The 17,302-nt window shown below is 38.0% G+C and overlaps 1 protein-coding gene across 1 annotated transcript; it reads right to left on the bottom strand.

Annotated features, from left to right (window-relative positions):
- Positions 1 to 474: 474 nt before the first annotated feature.
- LOC121406219 (tyrosine-protein phosphatase non-receptor type 23-like) lies at positions 475 to 2,559 on the bottom strand. The gene has a single exon (XM_041597241.1). The coding sequence runs from the start codon at positions 2,557 to 2,559 to the stop codon at positions 475 to 477; it is 2,085 nt and encodes a 694-aa protein (XP_041453175.1).
- Between the last annotated feature and the right edge of the window lie 14,743 nt (positions 2,560 to 17,302).

Genomic DNA, 17,302 nt, shown 5'->3' with positions numbered 1-17,302 from the left:
GACTTCAGGAGTCCTTTCAAGAAAGAAGACTCAACTCTCAAATTTCCACTTTCTCGCCTATCCATTTCTTCTCTTCTTCTATCCACTGTTTTTATAACACTCCACATGGTGTACCATAAACCACATCAGCAATTGTACATGCCACCATGCAAAACTTCAAACAACATCTGATCTGTGATTGGCTGTCAATGTTAAAAAATCAGGTTAGTAAACAGCAATTAATTAAAGCATAAGCAAATAAAATAACACAAGGGTTCTTACAGCACAGATAGGGGTCATGCTTAAGGCAGCATAAATTCATTTTACTGACCCAATTCTGTGCTGGTATCCTTACATATTTTTTTTTTCTTGCTTTATATTAATTCACACGATTTTACTTCGACGAGTGCATGTCGAAATGCTTCAGTACATGTATGTCTGTTTTCAAAGATGCTATTTTCTGATTGGTACTTGGAGTGACCAGCCCCTTTGAAGTTAGGATCCGTCTGATGCAACGGTTGACCCTGAGAAGTGGGTCGAGCAAGGGTCAAATGATGGAGGAGCTGGATGGTTAACATAAATGGGGCAGGCTGAAGGAGTAGGCTGTGATGTTTGATTGGGAGTGGGTAGGTACTGCCTGGGTTGTGGTATAGGATGGGTTGGTTGATGGCTCAAGGGTTGTCCAGGTCCGGGAAGGGTGTAGGGCGATGGCAGATGCTGCGGCAACGGCTGAGGCTGCATCATGTGGTGGCCAAGCTGTGAGGCTAGGTACGAAGCAGTCGCACCTGTTTGTTGGTTTGTCCCGGTCAGAGGAAGCAATTGCGAATGCTCCTTGTATGGGTACGGAGATGGTGCAGCTCTTGGGACAATCTGCGTAACAAGCGTCTGGGACATGACGCTACCTGTAGGTGTGAGGCTTGACTGACGAGGGATGTATTCCGACTCCTGATAGCTGTGATGCTGCGTTGCTGAGGATAGAACAGGTGGCAGCGAAGACACCAGCTGAGAGGACAGCGCTGAGAAATCAGTCATGCTAGGTGGGACAGTGGCTGGAGGAAAGAGGTGCCTTTGTTGCTGATGGAGTGGTGGAAATGAAGGCTGCATGGCATCTGCCTCTAGAGGACTAGATTCTGACATCCCTAATGTAGATGATGCTGTATGTATTGTTTGGATGTGGGGCGTTGCAGGAGCATTCATGATGATCTGTACCGGTGAGTTCTCTCTTGGTGGATTCATACCATCACAGAAAGAGGGCAATGTTGTATTTGTTGTCGCTGGAACCATGTAAACGGCATTACCAGGCTGAGTCTGGGCGGATGAGGTTATGACAAAGGAGAACAAGTCCTGGAGTGCTGCAGAGGACTTTGAGGAGTTTGTGGCAATGGATGGGGCTGGGGGTAATGTGGCTTCTGCTTTGGTAACTGGTGCTTCTTCTACTTGATCATCTGATAACCTCACTTGCTCTACACTACTCTCTTGAAGGGAACTAATCTTAGACTCTACTGCTTTCTTGATAGCCGTTCCTCTCATCTTAATCTGTAACAGTGAAAGCGGGATGGCAGCTTTCCGTTTCGCTCGCCTTCTCAGACCATCTATAGACTCGGCAGGCACTTGGGCTTTGCACTTTGCCACAATAGATTTCAATTCACCAAGAATGTATGGGAACATGGAAGCTTGTATTTGCTTACTTTCCAGAAGAGCTAGAAGTTCATCATTGACATCTAGAATTTTTCTTAGGTTTACGGTAGATGTCTCTTCATCTTCCATAGGAACTGGTTCAGCATTGTAGATCAAACCTGGATCCTGCTTATCATTGTCATCATCATCAGATTCGTGAGTGTCAGCCATAAAGAGACCTCCATCATCATCGTCATCATCATCATCTTCGTCGTCATCATCTCCACCATCCCCTGCTGTGACACCTTCGGAAGCAACACCATCTATATTGTTCTCTCTTGTTCCTTCACTTTCATTTGAATTTGGAATAGATTCCTGGGCTTGGTTAACTGCCTCTCTTTGTGCTTGAATTACTGCCTCTTTCTTTGCTTGTCTAGGACTTCTCCTAAGTTTCTGTTGCGGCGGGGGTGGAGGTGCGGACGAGGCATTGCTTTTGTGAGTAGGATCTGTCAGCTGTTTTTTTATATTGACTAAGAATGAGTTTTGCATCTGCATGTGGACCCTGTGAATGTGGTGGCAAAGTTGTGACTCCTCACTACAGATACATGTATACAGATGTGCACAGAGCTCAAGGCAGGGGGCCTCAAGGCAAGGGGGGCTGCATGACGTATCCTGACAAGACTTCTTCACTCTCTTCACATGCAGCAGTCCTGTTTCGGTTTTCACTGAATACAGATTTGCCAGTACTCTTGTCACACATTCAGCGGGTATCTGGAGGGCTTCTTCATGTGTTGATCTTCTACCCGATGACTGGGTCGGTTGCAGACAGCCCTGTAAGAGAGGCTGATCACTGTGTTCATCAGCAGTCTTCACCAAGAAAGCAACAAGGTCATATATTTCCCCTTCTTTACCTTCACCATCTAGGTAATCCTTGAGGGGTTTGTGGAAGGCTTCATCGTACATCGTAGCCTGGTTCGAGTTAGAGGCAAAGTTGCCATAGCAGGTAGCCCACTGCGGACAGTGATCCAAGTAAGTATCTTTGAAATAAGCTACAAAGTTCTTTGATTTTACCTTGTTACGGTATCTGTTCAAGAATGTGCTAGTCATACTTGTGAACTGATTCAAGTTGGTTTCCTCCATAAGCAAGGCCAAGGATGTGTATATCTCTCTCCCGGATTTCTTTGTCTGTGACAAGTACTTGAAGCTGGTGAAGCCAGTCAAGGTGAACCACACGCCTGCAGAAGATATGTGTAAGGCTCTCACCAAAGACAGCCAAGAGGATGTTGATGCAGCTTGAAGATTCGTCGGTCAAGATCCCCACCATCATGGACTTGTTGAAACTTTCTGCAATGACCTGGAAGAAGTAAAAGAGCGCCGTTTGATCATTTGGACTGCAAATCAGATGCGCCACAGGACTTCCTCTACCATAATCATCTCGTATGCTGACATTGACCAGTAGGTGATCCTGATACTGTACTGAGTCCACACAGAGGTATTTAACCGTTAATAGTTGCAAGATATGAAGCTGTTGTTTTGTCTGCACACCAACAACCATTGAACTGTCTTCAACTTCAAGAGGATCACCTTCAAGCTTTCCAATGATGTATTGTCCTCCTTTCAGGTTTATACAACATGATAGGATTGTGGCCTTCAGATCTGTGTTTCTCAAGGACAATCGCCAAGCTAGAGATGCTATCTATACTTTCAGGATTCTTCTCTGCTCTCTTGAAGATATTCCGCCTCATCTGCTGCATGTGATGTCTGGAGATATTCAGCTGCTTCTTGAATACAGTCAGGTTATCAATGTTTTTTATGGTTAGGGCGGGAGAGGTCCTTCTGGATATCCTCAATGGTGACCCCAAAGGCAATCTTCAGCTTCAAGTCGTCCCTCAGTTTCTGCGGCAATGGATGGAACTTGATGTCACTGGACACAAGTGGGTGAGAGTGCGAGCTGTAGTATGTAACCTTGAGGTTACCTGTCTTCAGGCATTTGGATGTAATGATCCTTGCAGGGCAGATCATATCTGTCTTGACACAGCCCTTAGTCAACTTTCTGGAGGTCGTCCTTGCTGGACTTCCTTTGGCTTTATGACTGCGAGAACTGCCATTCCTCTGGCACGCATAGGTCTGATGAATACACAGAGATGACTGGATAGCACCTCTTTCTTTTGAAAAATATGCAAATTTCGAACTCTCTTCTCTTTCCTTCCATGCCAGGAACTTTTCCACATTCTCGAAGGAGATCATCACTTCTGCAACGACATACCATGACCATTCTCCAAGTGCTCAAAGGTCTTGGTATCTGAGGATGCATGAAGTCCTGGCGTTGCTGGTGGTTGTCTCATTGTGGATCTTCCGAACATGCCGTTGGAGATTGGTCTTTTGAGTGAAGAGGTGACCGCACCTGGTGCAGGAGAACTTGCCATCTTTCTGCAAAGACAACCAGAAAAAATGTTTGAATAATCAATCTAATTACAGTAATTACATTTAAACTTGGAAAAGTCAAAGCATACATGTATAAGAAAAAATATAAAATTTCAGTCCAGGTGAAGGTACACAGCATATATTACATCTTCGGAAATGAAATTCTTTATATCCCTTTATAGGAAATTTGATTTTTTTTTTCTTCTTATGTCTTTCTGAAAAATGAAAGGCGAATTGAATTTATGTGCTTACTAATACTAGTATTAATCAAATACATTTAGCTATCATCTACAAAATAATGCTGTATCCGATCACACCTCATTGGCTTGATGATTAATCATTAACATTAGGGCCAATAACAACAGGTTTACACAGTTTGACTTTGACAAACTCATGGCACCACAATTGTTTTTATTCAGTCCAGCAATAATTCAACTGATAAATAGGTAAAATATAATGTTTTGCAAATAAATTTTATATTTGTTTCAAATGGGCTCAATTGTCTGGGGAAAATAGTGACCCTACTATCCTAGCGCTCATTCTACTTTACCAACAGGCATGGCTAATACTTCTTTCTCCTAGTTAATTCTGGATACACTACAGTACTTTATATTGTACAATGCTTACTTAGCTATGCAAATGAAGATGATGCTAAATGTTCAACATTTATACTGTTGCACTCTACTGTCCAAAATATACCATTGTACGGCTTGGTAGTTGACGTCACAATCATTGCGTTAGGTAAATAAGTCAAGATGCAATACACGAAGGATCAACTAGGTGAGTGCGTGCTCTTGCTGTAGTTATGAGGCATGTTTGAATCAATGCAGCACATGCCTTTCCTCAGGGGTAATGCTTTCATAATTATGTTTTCAAGTTGATGATATAACCTTGGAAAGTCTATATTTTTGCTAATATGAATTATCCAAGGCAATTTACAATACAAATAGCAAATATTCTTATTGATGCGATGGTAAAAATATTTTGCATGAGGTGAAAGAGGGATGCTATTCAACACGGCTATACCTTGTTGAATAGAGCATCTTTCTTTCACCTGTTGCAAAATCTTGTACCATCGCAGTCATGCCCATTTGCCGTTTTTACAGATGCAATGCGGTCTTACCATGGTAAAGTATGATGTCTTGGCATCAGTAGAATCACTGCTCGTCTCTGGCTCCGCATCGGGAGTCTCATCCTCGCCACCCAGCAGGTATGCCTGTCAAAGCAACAAGAAATAATATTCTATTATTATTACTCTTATTGATGATTTTCAATAATAACCTAGATGCCAGATACTACTACTAGTCAACCATATACTCTCCAAAATGGGGTAGAATGGGGCCGCAATAGCAGTCCAAATAAAAGGGGGAAAATAAATTATGTACTTACATCGATTATATGGATGAAGGTCTATCGTGACACAGAATCCTGACATCGAAGCACAAACTTGACCCTCAAAAAATGGAAAAGTTAGACGTCTATGTCTCGTTCATTTTGGTATCAATCGGCCATTTTGTTTTCAATTTTGACAGAAGGAGAACAAACGAGACAGAACTTTTCCTTTTTTGAGGGTCCAGTTTGTCAGGTTTCTGTGTCACAGTAGACCTTCATCCATATAATTGAGGTAAGTGCATAATTTAATTTAGCTCCCTGGTTCAGATGCCAGAATGAATTTCTTGTCACCAACAAGTAAGCAAACGCTGCAGGCCTCTATGCTAATAAACGAATGAGAAGGATTTATTTTAATTCTCTCGCAGCTGAATCATCCTCCCCCAAATCTCATAAATCTTAAAAACTTACTTTAAGAATTTAATAGCCTGATCCTTGTTTATTATCTTAAATCTACAACTCATCATTCAAACCACTACATCAAAAACAATTCCTTTAAATTGTTATTATGATTATGAAACCACTTTTAAAGAAAGATAACAGTCATGATATTGATTTGAAAGTGAGTTCATACAGAATCCAATAAAAAGACTATAACAAGGTGTCCATTTGCATTTTAACTTGTGCCAAAGGATTCTGGAAGATATTGTTAAATTTCCCAAAAAATGGCATAGCTAATTGAGCATAGTATTTGACCGAAATGTTGGTTATTTTTCCATGCAATGATAATAAACTGTCCCACATGTGCATATCTGTGTTAGTGATCGACAATGTAGTTTATGTAATTGTACCAGATCTGGAATCCTCATGATATACATGTAATAGCAATCACTCTTGGTTTCACAGCCTTCCACATGAAATCAGTGTTTAATGCAAAGTTCTTCTTTCATTTATCTAAATATCTATTCTGTCATTTACCTGTAATGTGTCCATGATTGAAATCTAATATCACCGGCACAGGAGGTTAAATTCTTGTAAATCACCTCAAACTTCTTCGGCTATCTTGTCATTGGAAGGGAAGAGGTGAGAAAACTTGAAGAAAATGTACCAGCCATGAGCCTTGCGTTCGTTGTTGATTTTTTTCTTACACGGTAGAGAGCTTTATAAGCAGTTCTAGTCTTTCAGGGTTTTTTCCTTAGCAGTTTATCTTTCTGCAACAGCCAACAGTATAGTAAGGAAGAAAGAAAGAAATTGAGTTATATATTCCGTTATATTTCTGAAATGAAAATATGAAAATAAATGAAACTGAATACAATGGACACTACTTGTATATTTTTTAATCCTTATTTGCAAAACATCTGAAGGCATTATTTTTCTACAATGAATAGTGCAAACATTCTAATACAGCAATTACCATCAGGTAGAGTATAAACTAAATCTTGTTTAAAGTGATATATTTTTGTAATTTTCTGTACATTCTATGACTAAGTGTATTACTAGCAGTAGGCTGTACAGATCAAATGAAAATAGTGGAGTTAAAACTTTTCTATATTTATATCACATTTTTTTATCATTACGACCAATCGATGATACAAAGTAAAGAAGAGGAAATCTGCGGAAAAATCCTTTCCATAATGAGCAAAATACCAAGTGACTAATTAAGTTATAGAATGCACAGAATATCACCAAATATGTATCATTTAAAACAAAAATTATACTTAATGAAAAAAGCGGTCTTGTTGATCAAAACAATTATTGAAACAAAACATGTTGTTCTGCTGAGCTCTGTTGGCTCCACTCACCAATTACAGAGACAGAAGTTCTAACTCAATCTGTACAGGAAAAAGATTGGATAAACCAGGGAATTGTGAGTTGTGCGACAGCCAAAGTAAATCCCTTTTTTCCCTTTAAATATAAGTATATTTTTCCCCGTTTAGGTGCAATTCAGGCCAAAACAAAATAATAATCTTTATTTGGTCCAGTCCTTTTTATATATTTTTATGAAATAGAGATAAAAATCGATAAGCCCCGTCAGGGGTTTATAGCAACTGCATGATCGCAAGCCATCTGTGTATACGAGGAGAAATTTAAAAATAATAAAAATGTTTAAAAAACTCCTCGTCCTCGAAACAGATGGCTGCCAGCTGTCTAACTGGGTCTATACCTGGTAAATTTCATTCTATTGATAATTGGTTGATCACAGCTACATGTACCATGTTGAGTGTTGGTTGTTGCAATTCTCTTCTGTGATGGCTGATTATATCTTTTCTAATTGTGACTTCATCACAGTGGCTGAGCTCCAAAGCAGATTAATAATAATAATAAGTTAGCTGCTGTACTGTACTTACATGACTTATGCCCTACTGTCTGATTTGTGTGCATCACATAGGATATTGACATTATTGGCGCATGCCATTTTCATGAACACAAGTTATATGGAGATATCACAATTTCGTGAAAAAACAATACGAATTGCACAGGAGATAGAGCCAAATCAGAGGTTTCTGTCGTACATTACTGCACACTAACTTTAGTACCGTACAATACAAACAATCGTAGTAGTACGGTACGCGATCGCGCGAAGTGATCTGACCGAACATGACAAGCAATTGGTGAAAAATACGGATTTAGACGAGATTTACGTGGATGAAACATCATTAATATACGCAACGTAGTATAAAGCTTGTAGAAATCATGAAAGTCATTTGAAATTTGTGAAATGGAAGAGAATATTTGATACTTTACCTAATTATTTGATTTCGGCATACAGAAGCACAAGGCAGACTCTCTCTTTGATGCTAATTAAATGCGCATGCGCGTTTTTCATCAGTCTAGTCTGAGTCGCAGTCACGGAATGCTCGGCGTCTATCTGTGTATGCCCTTGGCTTTTTTGTTTGTTCGGGGGGGGGGGGGGGTGGTGAAAGTGGGGCGGCGGGGGAGAGATATCATGGGGGGTCAGTCCTGATACAGTTTTAAAGAGAGAGAGAGAAAAAAACGAACTGGCCACCTGGCGTCAAGGGAAGATGGAACTTTTCAACAATACAAAGTGATAAGGGAATAAAATAATGTTGGTGCTTTTTTTTTCTATTATTCAACAAGCATAACACTGAAAATTTCATCAAAATTGGATGTAAGATAAGAAAGTTATGACATTTTCAAGTTTCGCTTCATTACACAAAACAGTTACATCACGGTCGGTGTGCAAATGAGGTAACTGATGACACCACTCACTCACTATTTCTTTTGTATTATAATTATGAAATATTTTGATATTCTCGTCATTGTCATGTAAAATGAAGTTTGATTCCTCCCTGAACACATGGAATTCCATTATTTTATTATTTTGTGTTTTAGGCAAGGAGGTCCTAATCATCCAATTCGTGGAAAATTAAAATATTGTATAATTCAAACAATACAAAACAAAAGAAATAGTGAGTGAGTGACATCATCGACTCTCTCATTTGGATGTAACTGGCTCGTTCACATGCTATTTTGTTGAAGATTAGCGAAAGTTTGAAATGTCATAACTTTCTTATTTGATCAGATTTAGTGATGAATTTTTCAGCATTGTGCTTGTCTGATTTTTCTCTCTTGATTCAAATCAACATTTTTCTGAGGTGGACTTGAGTTTAAGAAAATGAAATGATCTTTTGAATGATATCAAAATATGTTTGTGTAAAATTGGGAATTGGGCGAAATTAATGGCCGAACTCAGATTTCCAAACCTCTTTTAAGGGGTTTACATCAGTTCGCGCCTCGCGCTCGCACCACTTTCATTGCGATCCACATCCATGCACTTCACAATTCCCTACACAACTTAATAGTGCATAAAGTTGACCCTTCTTCAGATCGGAATATCATCGTACATTATACATAATTGATCCAGACAGGAATATTTTCATGTCATGTATTGTCATCATCATAGGCGGCGGAAGCGGGGGGGGGGGGGGGACGGGGGACGCCCCCCCCCTAAATTGTTGTTGATGACCTTTTTTTTTTTTTTTTTTTTTGCTTGTCAATTTATTTTCCTACGTCCCCCCTAAAATTTTTGGGTTGAGAACCTTTTTTTTTTTTTGCTTGTCAAAAACTTTTTGGTTGTCCCCTCCTAAAATTTTTTGCTTCCGCCGCCGGTGGTCATCATAATTATGGCCTTATTTTCTTATCAATCTTCCTATATAGGCTCGAGATTAAACTTGTCGATATTCCACGCAGCAAAAAATGTGGTGTTAACCGGTGTACATAGAGGACCACATGTTATTTTACACCGGTGTTAAATTGGTGGTGTTAGTTTCGCATACATTCGTTATTCCGAAGCTTCGTAATTCCGAAGGTTCGGTTATTCCGAAGGTTCGTATTTCCGAAGGTTCGTAATTCCGAAGGTTCGTCAATCCGAAAACGAAATAAGGTTCGTAATTCCGAAGGTTCGTTGATCCGAAAACAAAATGAGGTTCGTAATTCCGAAGGATCGTTAATCCGAAAACGAAATAAGGTTCGTAATTCCGAAGGTTCGTATTTCCGAAGGTTCGTAATTCCGAAGGTTCGTCACTTAACGAAATAAGGTTCGTTAATCCGAAAATTAAATAAGGTTCGTATTTCCGAAAATGAAAATTATTCATTTTGGTAACAAAAACGGTGTTTTCATTACAAGATTACACGATATTATGAAATGATAGCCTGAATAACGATCGATGATACATTCGTGTGTTGTGGCCAAAAGCATGTATTTCATTAAGAATATAGGCGCCCTGATCAAGCATATAGGCTAATTTCGATTTTATCTGAGCAATTTCTGCCTAAGCAAATGGTTTAAAGATGCAGGGGATCAAGTGTGTTGGTCGCGTGCGAGTAACCTCTAGATAATAGGATTTGTATTGGAGGGGATGTCATTTTTAATAACAGCTTCTGCTGGTAATAAAAATAAAATTAATACTAGTAATGATCCTTGTGAGATGTTGAAAGCGCGAATCGCAAGCTCAAACTAGTAGACATTTCATGTAACAAGACGTGAACTTAAACATTCTGAGCATTTTTTGTAATCGTGAGAAAGATGTGTATCTTTCTAAAGAATTAACTCGAGGGCGAGCTGTAATTTGTTTATATACTAACCTGGGGCCCGTTGCATAAAACTTTTTACCTGAGAAAACTCAGGTTGTTTTTACCGGAGTTTTTGGCCTGTGCTAAAGTCAATGGCGGAAATCAGACTAACCTTAGTTTTCAGTTTTTACCAGAGTTTTCTCAGGTAAAAATTTTTATGCAACAGGCTTCTAAGTAATCTTTTAAGGACTGCATTTAGTGACTCATGAATAGAATATATATCTCACGAACTAAATAATGAGAGCGCGAACCGCAAGCTTAAAATTTGTGATATTCCACCTGAAAACTGGACATTAGAATGAGTTCCTCAATAAACAATACTTGATGCGAGCGAGAAACGTGAGCCAAAATTTTCCGATTTTTCAACCTGAAAACTGGACATTCTAAGCATTCTTGTAAAAAAAAATAATAGCTGAGAGAACAGTTTTCAGAACTGAAGTGGCTTCCCTGGGGAAATAATATCTATATCATTATTATCATTCTAGGCCTACATGAAATTTCCAAAAGTTTGAGCACGTGATTCGCTCGCAACATCTCACAAGGATGCCCTTTTAAAAGTAATTGACCAAAAAGGCGAATTTTACATCTTCAGATTTGATTTTTTCCCCCCAAACCGCTTGCTCGCTACGCTCGCAGAAATGAAACGTAAATATATAATTTATCAATCAGTGATCACTTAAATTTTTTTGCTCAATTCAATTACCACAAAACACACAACTTCTTTACACAGATGACAATCTCATGGTGAAAATATACGTTTGCACCAAATTGCCCCTATTGGCCCCTTTTTTTGCTTTGCCCCCCCAAGGAAAATACGTTCTGCCGCCACAGTGGTTGAAACACGCATCGTCTTCATGGCTAACTGCAAAAAGTTCTTAAAATGTCCCCTTTAGATCAGGTCAGAGCTTATATATTTAAAATTTCTGTTTGCGCTTCTTGCTCGCAGTTATTATCTAAATTTAGTTACATAGGCATCTCGTTTTGAAGATCACAAACATATTGCCCATCATGTCAAAAAAAAATGTAGCTCGCGCTCGCATTATTTAAAAAGGGTTTATCATGTTATTACATATTTACTTTATTTTATAAGTATAAAGCTAATTATTGACTGTTAGGACTACCCTTTCAAAGAAACAAACGAAAATCAACTTTAAGCTGCCGATCGAGGAAAATATGGCTGAAAAAAATTACCCCCTCCCTATTTGACGAAAGTTGGATCCGCCCGGGAGGGAGGCAGGGGGCATTTGCACCCCAAAATGAAATTAAAAAACAGGGAAATGAATATTTTCCAAAATGGGAAAGTTCCTTTTTCAAAAATAAATATGCCGTTTTTCGTGTTTTTTCGAAATAAAATACTCTTTTTAAAGTATACAAGTTAAGTTAAGTTTTCAGGCTGGAATATTGCAAATTTTCAGCTTGCGCTTCGCACTCTCATTCGATTGGTGAAATATACATCCTAAAGAGGTCACTAAATGCTTTCTTTAACAGGTTCCTTATCTGGACAGTATGTTTAAGCTCGCGTTTTGCGCTCGTGTTAATTCTTTAGTTAGATGCACATCTTTTTAATGACAGCAGAAATTTTGCTCGGATTTTTAAAAACTTATTTTCATTTTTTATTGAAATACCCTAAAGTTTTAGCTTGTGATTCACGCTCGCAACACCTCGCAATAATGCCATTTCAAGAATAATTGACCCCAAAAAACGTTTTACAACTTCACCTTTGAATTTGTTTTACCAAGCCGCTCGCTCATTATACTCTCCCGAAAAATAAAGCCTATATATACGTTTTGCCATAATAAGAAATCACTTAAAAAAAGGTTTTTCTCTACTTAATCACTTTCAAACACACAATGACTTCAAGCAGATGATAATCTTAAGGCGAAAATATCACCAAAGTGTCCATTTTGACGTATGAGTTTCATTTTTTGGCTTTATCCCCCAAACGAAAATTCGTTCGGCCGCCCTTGCATTCCCATCCTCATAACAATTGAACGGCAACAGTGTCCCCGCCCCCCCCCCCCCTCCCTTGCCTCTGCCTCTGCTTTCCCGGTTTTCATTTTTCGGATTAACGAACCTTATTTTTTTCGGATTAACGAACCTTCGGAAAAACGAACCTTATTTCGTTTTCGGATTAACGGACCTTATTTCGTTTTCGGATTAACGAACCTTTGGAAAAACGAACCTTATTTCGTTTTCGGATTAACGAACCTTATTTCGTTTTCGGATTAACGAACCTTCGGAACAACGAACCTTATTTCGTTTTCGGATTAACGAACCTTCGGAACAACGAACCTTATTTCGTTTTCGGATTATCGAACCTTCGGAACAACGAACCTTATTTCGTTTTCGGATTATCGAACCTTCGGAATAACGAACCGTCGGAATAACGCCACAAATGTTCGGATTAACGAACCCTTTTTCATTTTCGGATTAACGAACATCGAGGTATAGGCAATTTACGTGTTTCGGAATTACGAACCTTCGGAATTACGAAGTGTAACCGTTAGTTTTATACCTATAGGTGTTATTACAACACCTTTTGTTGTTACATTTACACTCTTTGGTGTAATGTTTAATCTCTAGGGTGTAATTTTAATACCTCAGGGTGTGGTACTCTATTAACACCAATTGGTGTCAGTTTTAACACCATAGTTTTTACAGTGCAATCTGAAAAAAGGGACAATTTGACACTCACCAGGTCCTGGATCTGGATCCGTCTATGGAAAAAGTGGTTGTCATTGTCTTGTTTATTCATTGGCAGAAAATAATTTTATGCCTATATGACTCTTGCGTAAATCATGATTTTGTACTGCACTATAGATGTAAGAACTAAATTTTGCTAATTTCTGTGTAATATAACAATTTTATTTTATTTTTGTACTTAAGAAATTATGGGGGGGGGGGCAAAACGATATGCTCCCCGGTCCAATATTTGCATTGGTGTGACGATCGCTCCTTGCCCCCCCCCCACCCAGGTTGTTGTTGTTGTTGTTTGTTGGATATTAATGGAGACCAGTCATATTTGACTATTACCACCAACTCGTTAAGCCTACTATTATTTCATTTCTTTTCTTCGACGTGTGCTTTAAACTCATTCCTCTCCTTCTTTCTTTGGTTTTTGATTATTATTATAAAGACTATCGTATAGATGCCTCTGCATGTCCCAATTCCTCCCGATCATCCAAGCGTAAACATAAACCACACTGAAAATGCTAAAGGTGCACGTGCAACCCCCCCCCCCGCCTATATAACGGCTTCAAAACATGCTTTTATGCAACAAAAATAATTTTTTTTTATGGTCTGTGAAATCAAGCGATCAATCGTGATATTCATGAGTACCTCGCTATTTCGAAATGGAATGATCCATATGTTTTCCAAAAGATCATTCTGAACCTTCAAAAGGGACTTCCAAAAATACTTGGTGCCATATTTCCTGAGTATCATACTCGAAAGTTAAGTAATAATTGTTACAGAGAAGATGAAGCTTCTTTTGATCGTTTTCTTGGCCGTTCATGGATTGGTTGTCCCGTCGACCAATGTAAGTAACTAAATAACTTTCAAGTATATTTGAATTTTATTCGATGCTTTCATTTTTACAATCACTGACGATCTTCACTGTTAAAATTATTTCCTTAAAAACCCCGAATTTCCTGCAGCAAAATCTCGAGAAACCCTGTACACTGTAAAAAAAAAAATATATTGGGTACAATTTTAACCAGCACGAGAGTAATTATGTGTCCAACCAATTTTGGGCAGTATTTTACCCAATGCGGAAGCATACTGTCCAATGAGGTTTAAAAATAAGCAGCAATTATTTTAAAATGGGATTAATTTTCATCACACTGGATTAAATGAAATGCCCAAAAGAAATGCCAGTTGTTGGTTGGACACATAACTACCCTCATGGAGCATTTTTACACAGTGTTTTCTTTTTCGTTTTAACAATTCCACAGGATTCCTTTGTTGAAATCACTAAAATACATATTTTTCGACAATACATAATTGAATAATTAAAACTGCATATGACTTAAACTTTAAATATTTATAGTGAAATATTCCATGAAATTTATCATAACATTTGTATAGAAAAAAAAGAAAAATCAAAGTTCAAAGGAAAGAAAAATTCCAAACAAAATATATTGGAATGATATCTGAGAGATTTAATGTAATAACGTAAAAGATGACCACCTTTTATGAATTTCTTCTCTTTAAGATTTGCTTTATATATATTATATATATATTATATATATATATATATATATATATATATATATATATATATATATATATATATATATACATTTTTCCATATACCATAATGAGATTTTATTTCAGACAAAATATGGTCGAAAACTAGAAGACGATGCTTTGCATTTTGCTGCAAAAATTCTTTTCTAACGATTATAAGAATACAATTAAGAGCACCATTATTGTTTCCGTAAAAACCGAAGTTTATTCTGGTCTGAAAGTTTGATATTCAAATCGTTACGAGAAAACCGAATTTCGAATTGAGACCATATTTCGCTTGCATTGTGTAAAATCACAGAAAATTGTTACTTGGTTTATAAATTCCAGTAATTGTAACTTTGTTCCTTTTTCTCTTTTTTAACAGACCTCTTCACTTAAATTGCAGAAAATATCCTTTTAAAATAATGATTCTGTTTTATTCATTTTATTTCTCGTCTTTACCCAGTAAATAACAATAATAACACAGGTATATTTACCCAGGGAAGCCGCTTCAGTTCCGAAAACTGTTCTCCCAGCGGGCCCTGCTATTATTATTACCCCGGCTTTAGCTGGGCTGCCTAGGCGCTCAAAGCATTCAAGGAATTTCCTCCTACCGGGTACCCATTCATCTCACCTGGGTTGAGTGCAGCACAGTGTGCATAAATTTCTTGCTAAATGACTCAATGTCTTTTATCGGGGCCTTGTGAAATACATATGCACGTAGAACAAACTTTATATACAATACATGATATAAAATATACATTGTTACATTACAATACAATTACAATAGAGTGAAATAATATGAGTAATTGAAAAAAGAACCAGTAGAAATTCAGAAGGAAATCACGGGGGAAAAATATCTATTGGCATGTCAGTTTACTTGTATGTTACTTATGTTTTTATAATTATCTTTTTTTTCTAACCTTCGGTTAAGACTTGCCTAGCCGTTACCTATCATTTTGTCTTGTCATGAATGGCACTTTGTTTAAGAATTGGATCTAGATAAAGATCTAAGTTTATGAAGCCTACACTCTATATAAGGGTGTTGATGGCAACGCAAACGTCCATGCACATGCGTAGTCTTATTCCGAAGACGAAAGTCATTCATATTGATATCCGGAACTGCGGTGGGAAAATAATTTCGCCGGGTGCGGCAACGAAAACAAAATTATGAATTTGTTCATAAATTACGTGACAGAACGTATGACATAACAACAATCATGCAACATTAACAGAAGATAAAACAAGCTCACAAAATGCGATTAAAAAAAATAATAAATACTTATCTTCAGTGGTTACAAAATTGCAATGAAAATATTTACGTTTTGCCATTTTCCAATGTGTTTATTGAGCTTGCTTCTCTTCTTTGCAATAACCTCCTCGGTAACTTTATAAGGCATGACAATTAAATTGTTTCAAACTAGGGGAGTCTCTTGATATTTATAACATAAAATGAATTGTTTACCAAGTAAAATGCCAAAATAAACGGCTGATGTGGCTTGACTTACATGTAATGGTTCAAATAATCCAAATAAAATAGATTCGCATGAAAGGAAATAATTAGGATTGAAATCAGTCTTGGGTGTCGCACTACAAAAAGGGCATAGTCATGATAGTGCGGTGGTTCTCTTTACTATATCTTTGTAAGCCATTCAACTATTCAAAATGTTGTAGTGTGTGATTCGGAGACTGGTGTCAATAGTAATATTTAATGGAAGAGTGGACCATTTTGGAAGTCTGTTGCCTATTGATGTTGTAAAAATCATTATAACGAGTAAACACCTTGGACGGTTCAAGGTTATTGGTATTCAAACAAGGCATTAACGATGTTGGTCTCGCCCACTTGTGAAAATAACCAGAAATATCGCGATTTGCGACGGCACGCAACAGAATTTCATCAAAAGTTCATGAATAACTGGGACATGTGGGATGGAATAACACTTATCATAAGAGAGTCTTGCACATAAATTTGAACGTCGACCTTAAAATGACCTCTGACCTTACCATGTGACATCCGACTGCAGCATGCATGTGTCCTAAGTACTTCTACAACCCAAGTTTGACCTTTGGTTTGGTTTAAAAGCGACTAACGGTTGCGGATTTCTGATGTGTCATATGAGAGTCTTGCAGCACGTAAATTTTAACCTTGACCTCAAAATGACCTTTGACTTTACCATGTGACATCCGACTGTAGCATAACATGCGAGTGCCTCCTAAATACTTCTACAACCCAAGTTTGACCTTTATTTACTAACCCGAGTTTGGTTTAAAAGCGACTAACGGTTGCGGATTTCTGATGTGTCATATGACTTTTACGTTGACCTCAAAATGACCTTCGACCTTACTATGTGACCTCCAACTATATGCAGGTCCCCTAAGTACATCTGCAACCCAAGTTTGGATGAAAAGTGAATTACGGCAAGTTGCGGAGTTATGTGTCAAAAGAGAGTCTTGCACGTAAACTTTAACGTTGACCTCAAAATGACCTTCGACCTTCCCATGTGACCTCCGACTGCAGCATATATCATGCATGTCCCCTAAGTACAACCCAAGTTTGACCTTTGGTTTGGTTTAAAAGCGACTAACGGTTGCGGATTTCTGATGTGTCATAAGAGAGTCTTGCACATAAACG

This window comes from Lytechinus variegatus, chromosome 19 (assembly GCF_018143015.1).
Source record: "Lytechinus variegatus isolate NC3 chromosome 19, Lvar_3.0, whole genome shotgun sequence".
NCBI lineage: Eukaryota > Metazoa > Echinodermata > Echinoidea > Temnopleuroida > Toxopneustidae > Lytechinus > Lytechinus variegatus.
The sequence above is the reverse complement of the archived record's forward strand: the minus strand, read 5'-3'. Positions and strand labels throughout refer to the sequence as shown.

Excerpts from the sequence above, each read along its gene's own strand:
- LOC121406219 (XM_041597241.1), bottom strand. The coding sequence starts at position 2,559 with ATGTACGATGAAGCCTTCCACAAACCCCTCAAGGATTACCTAGATGGT.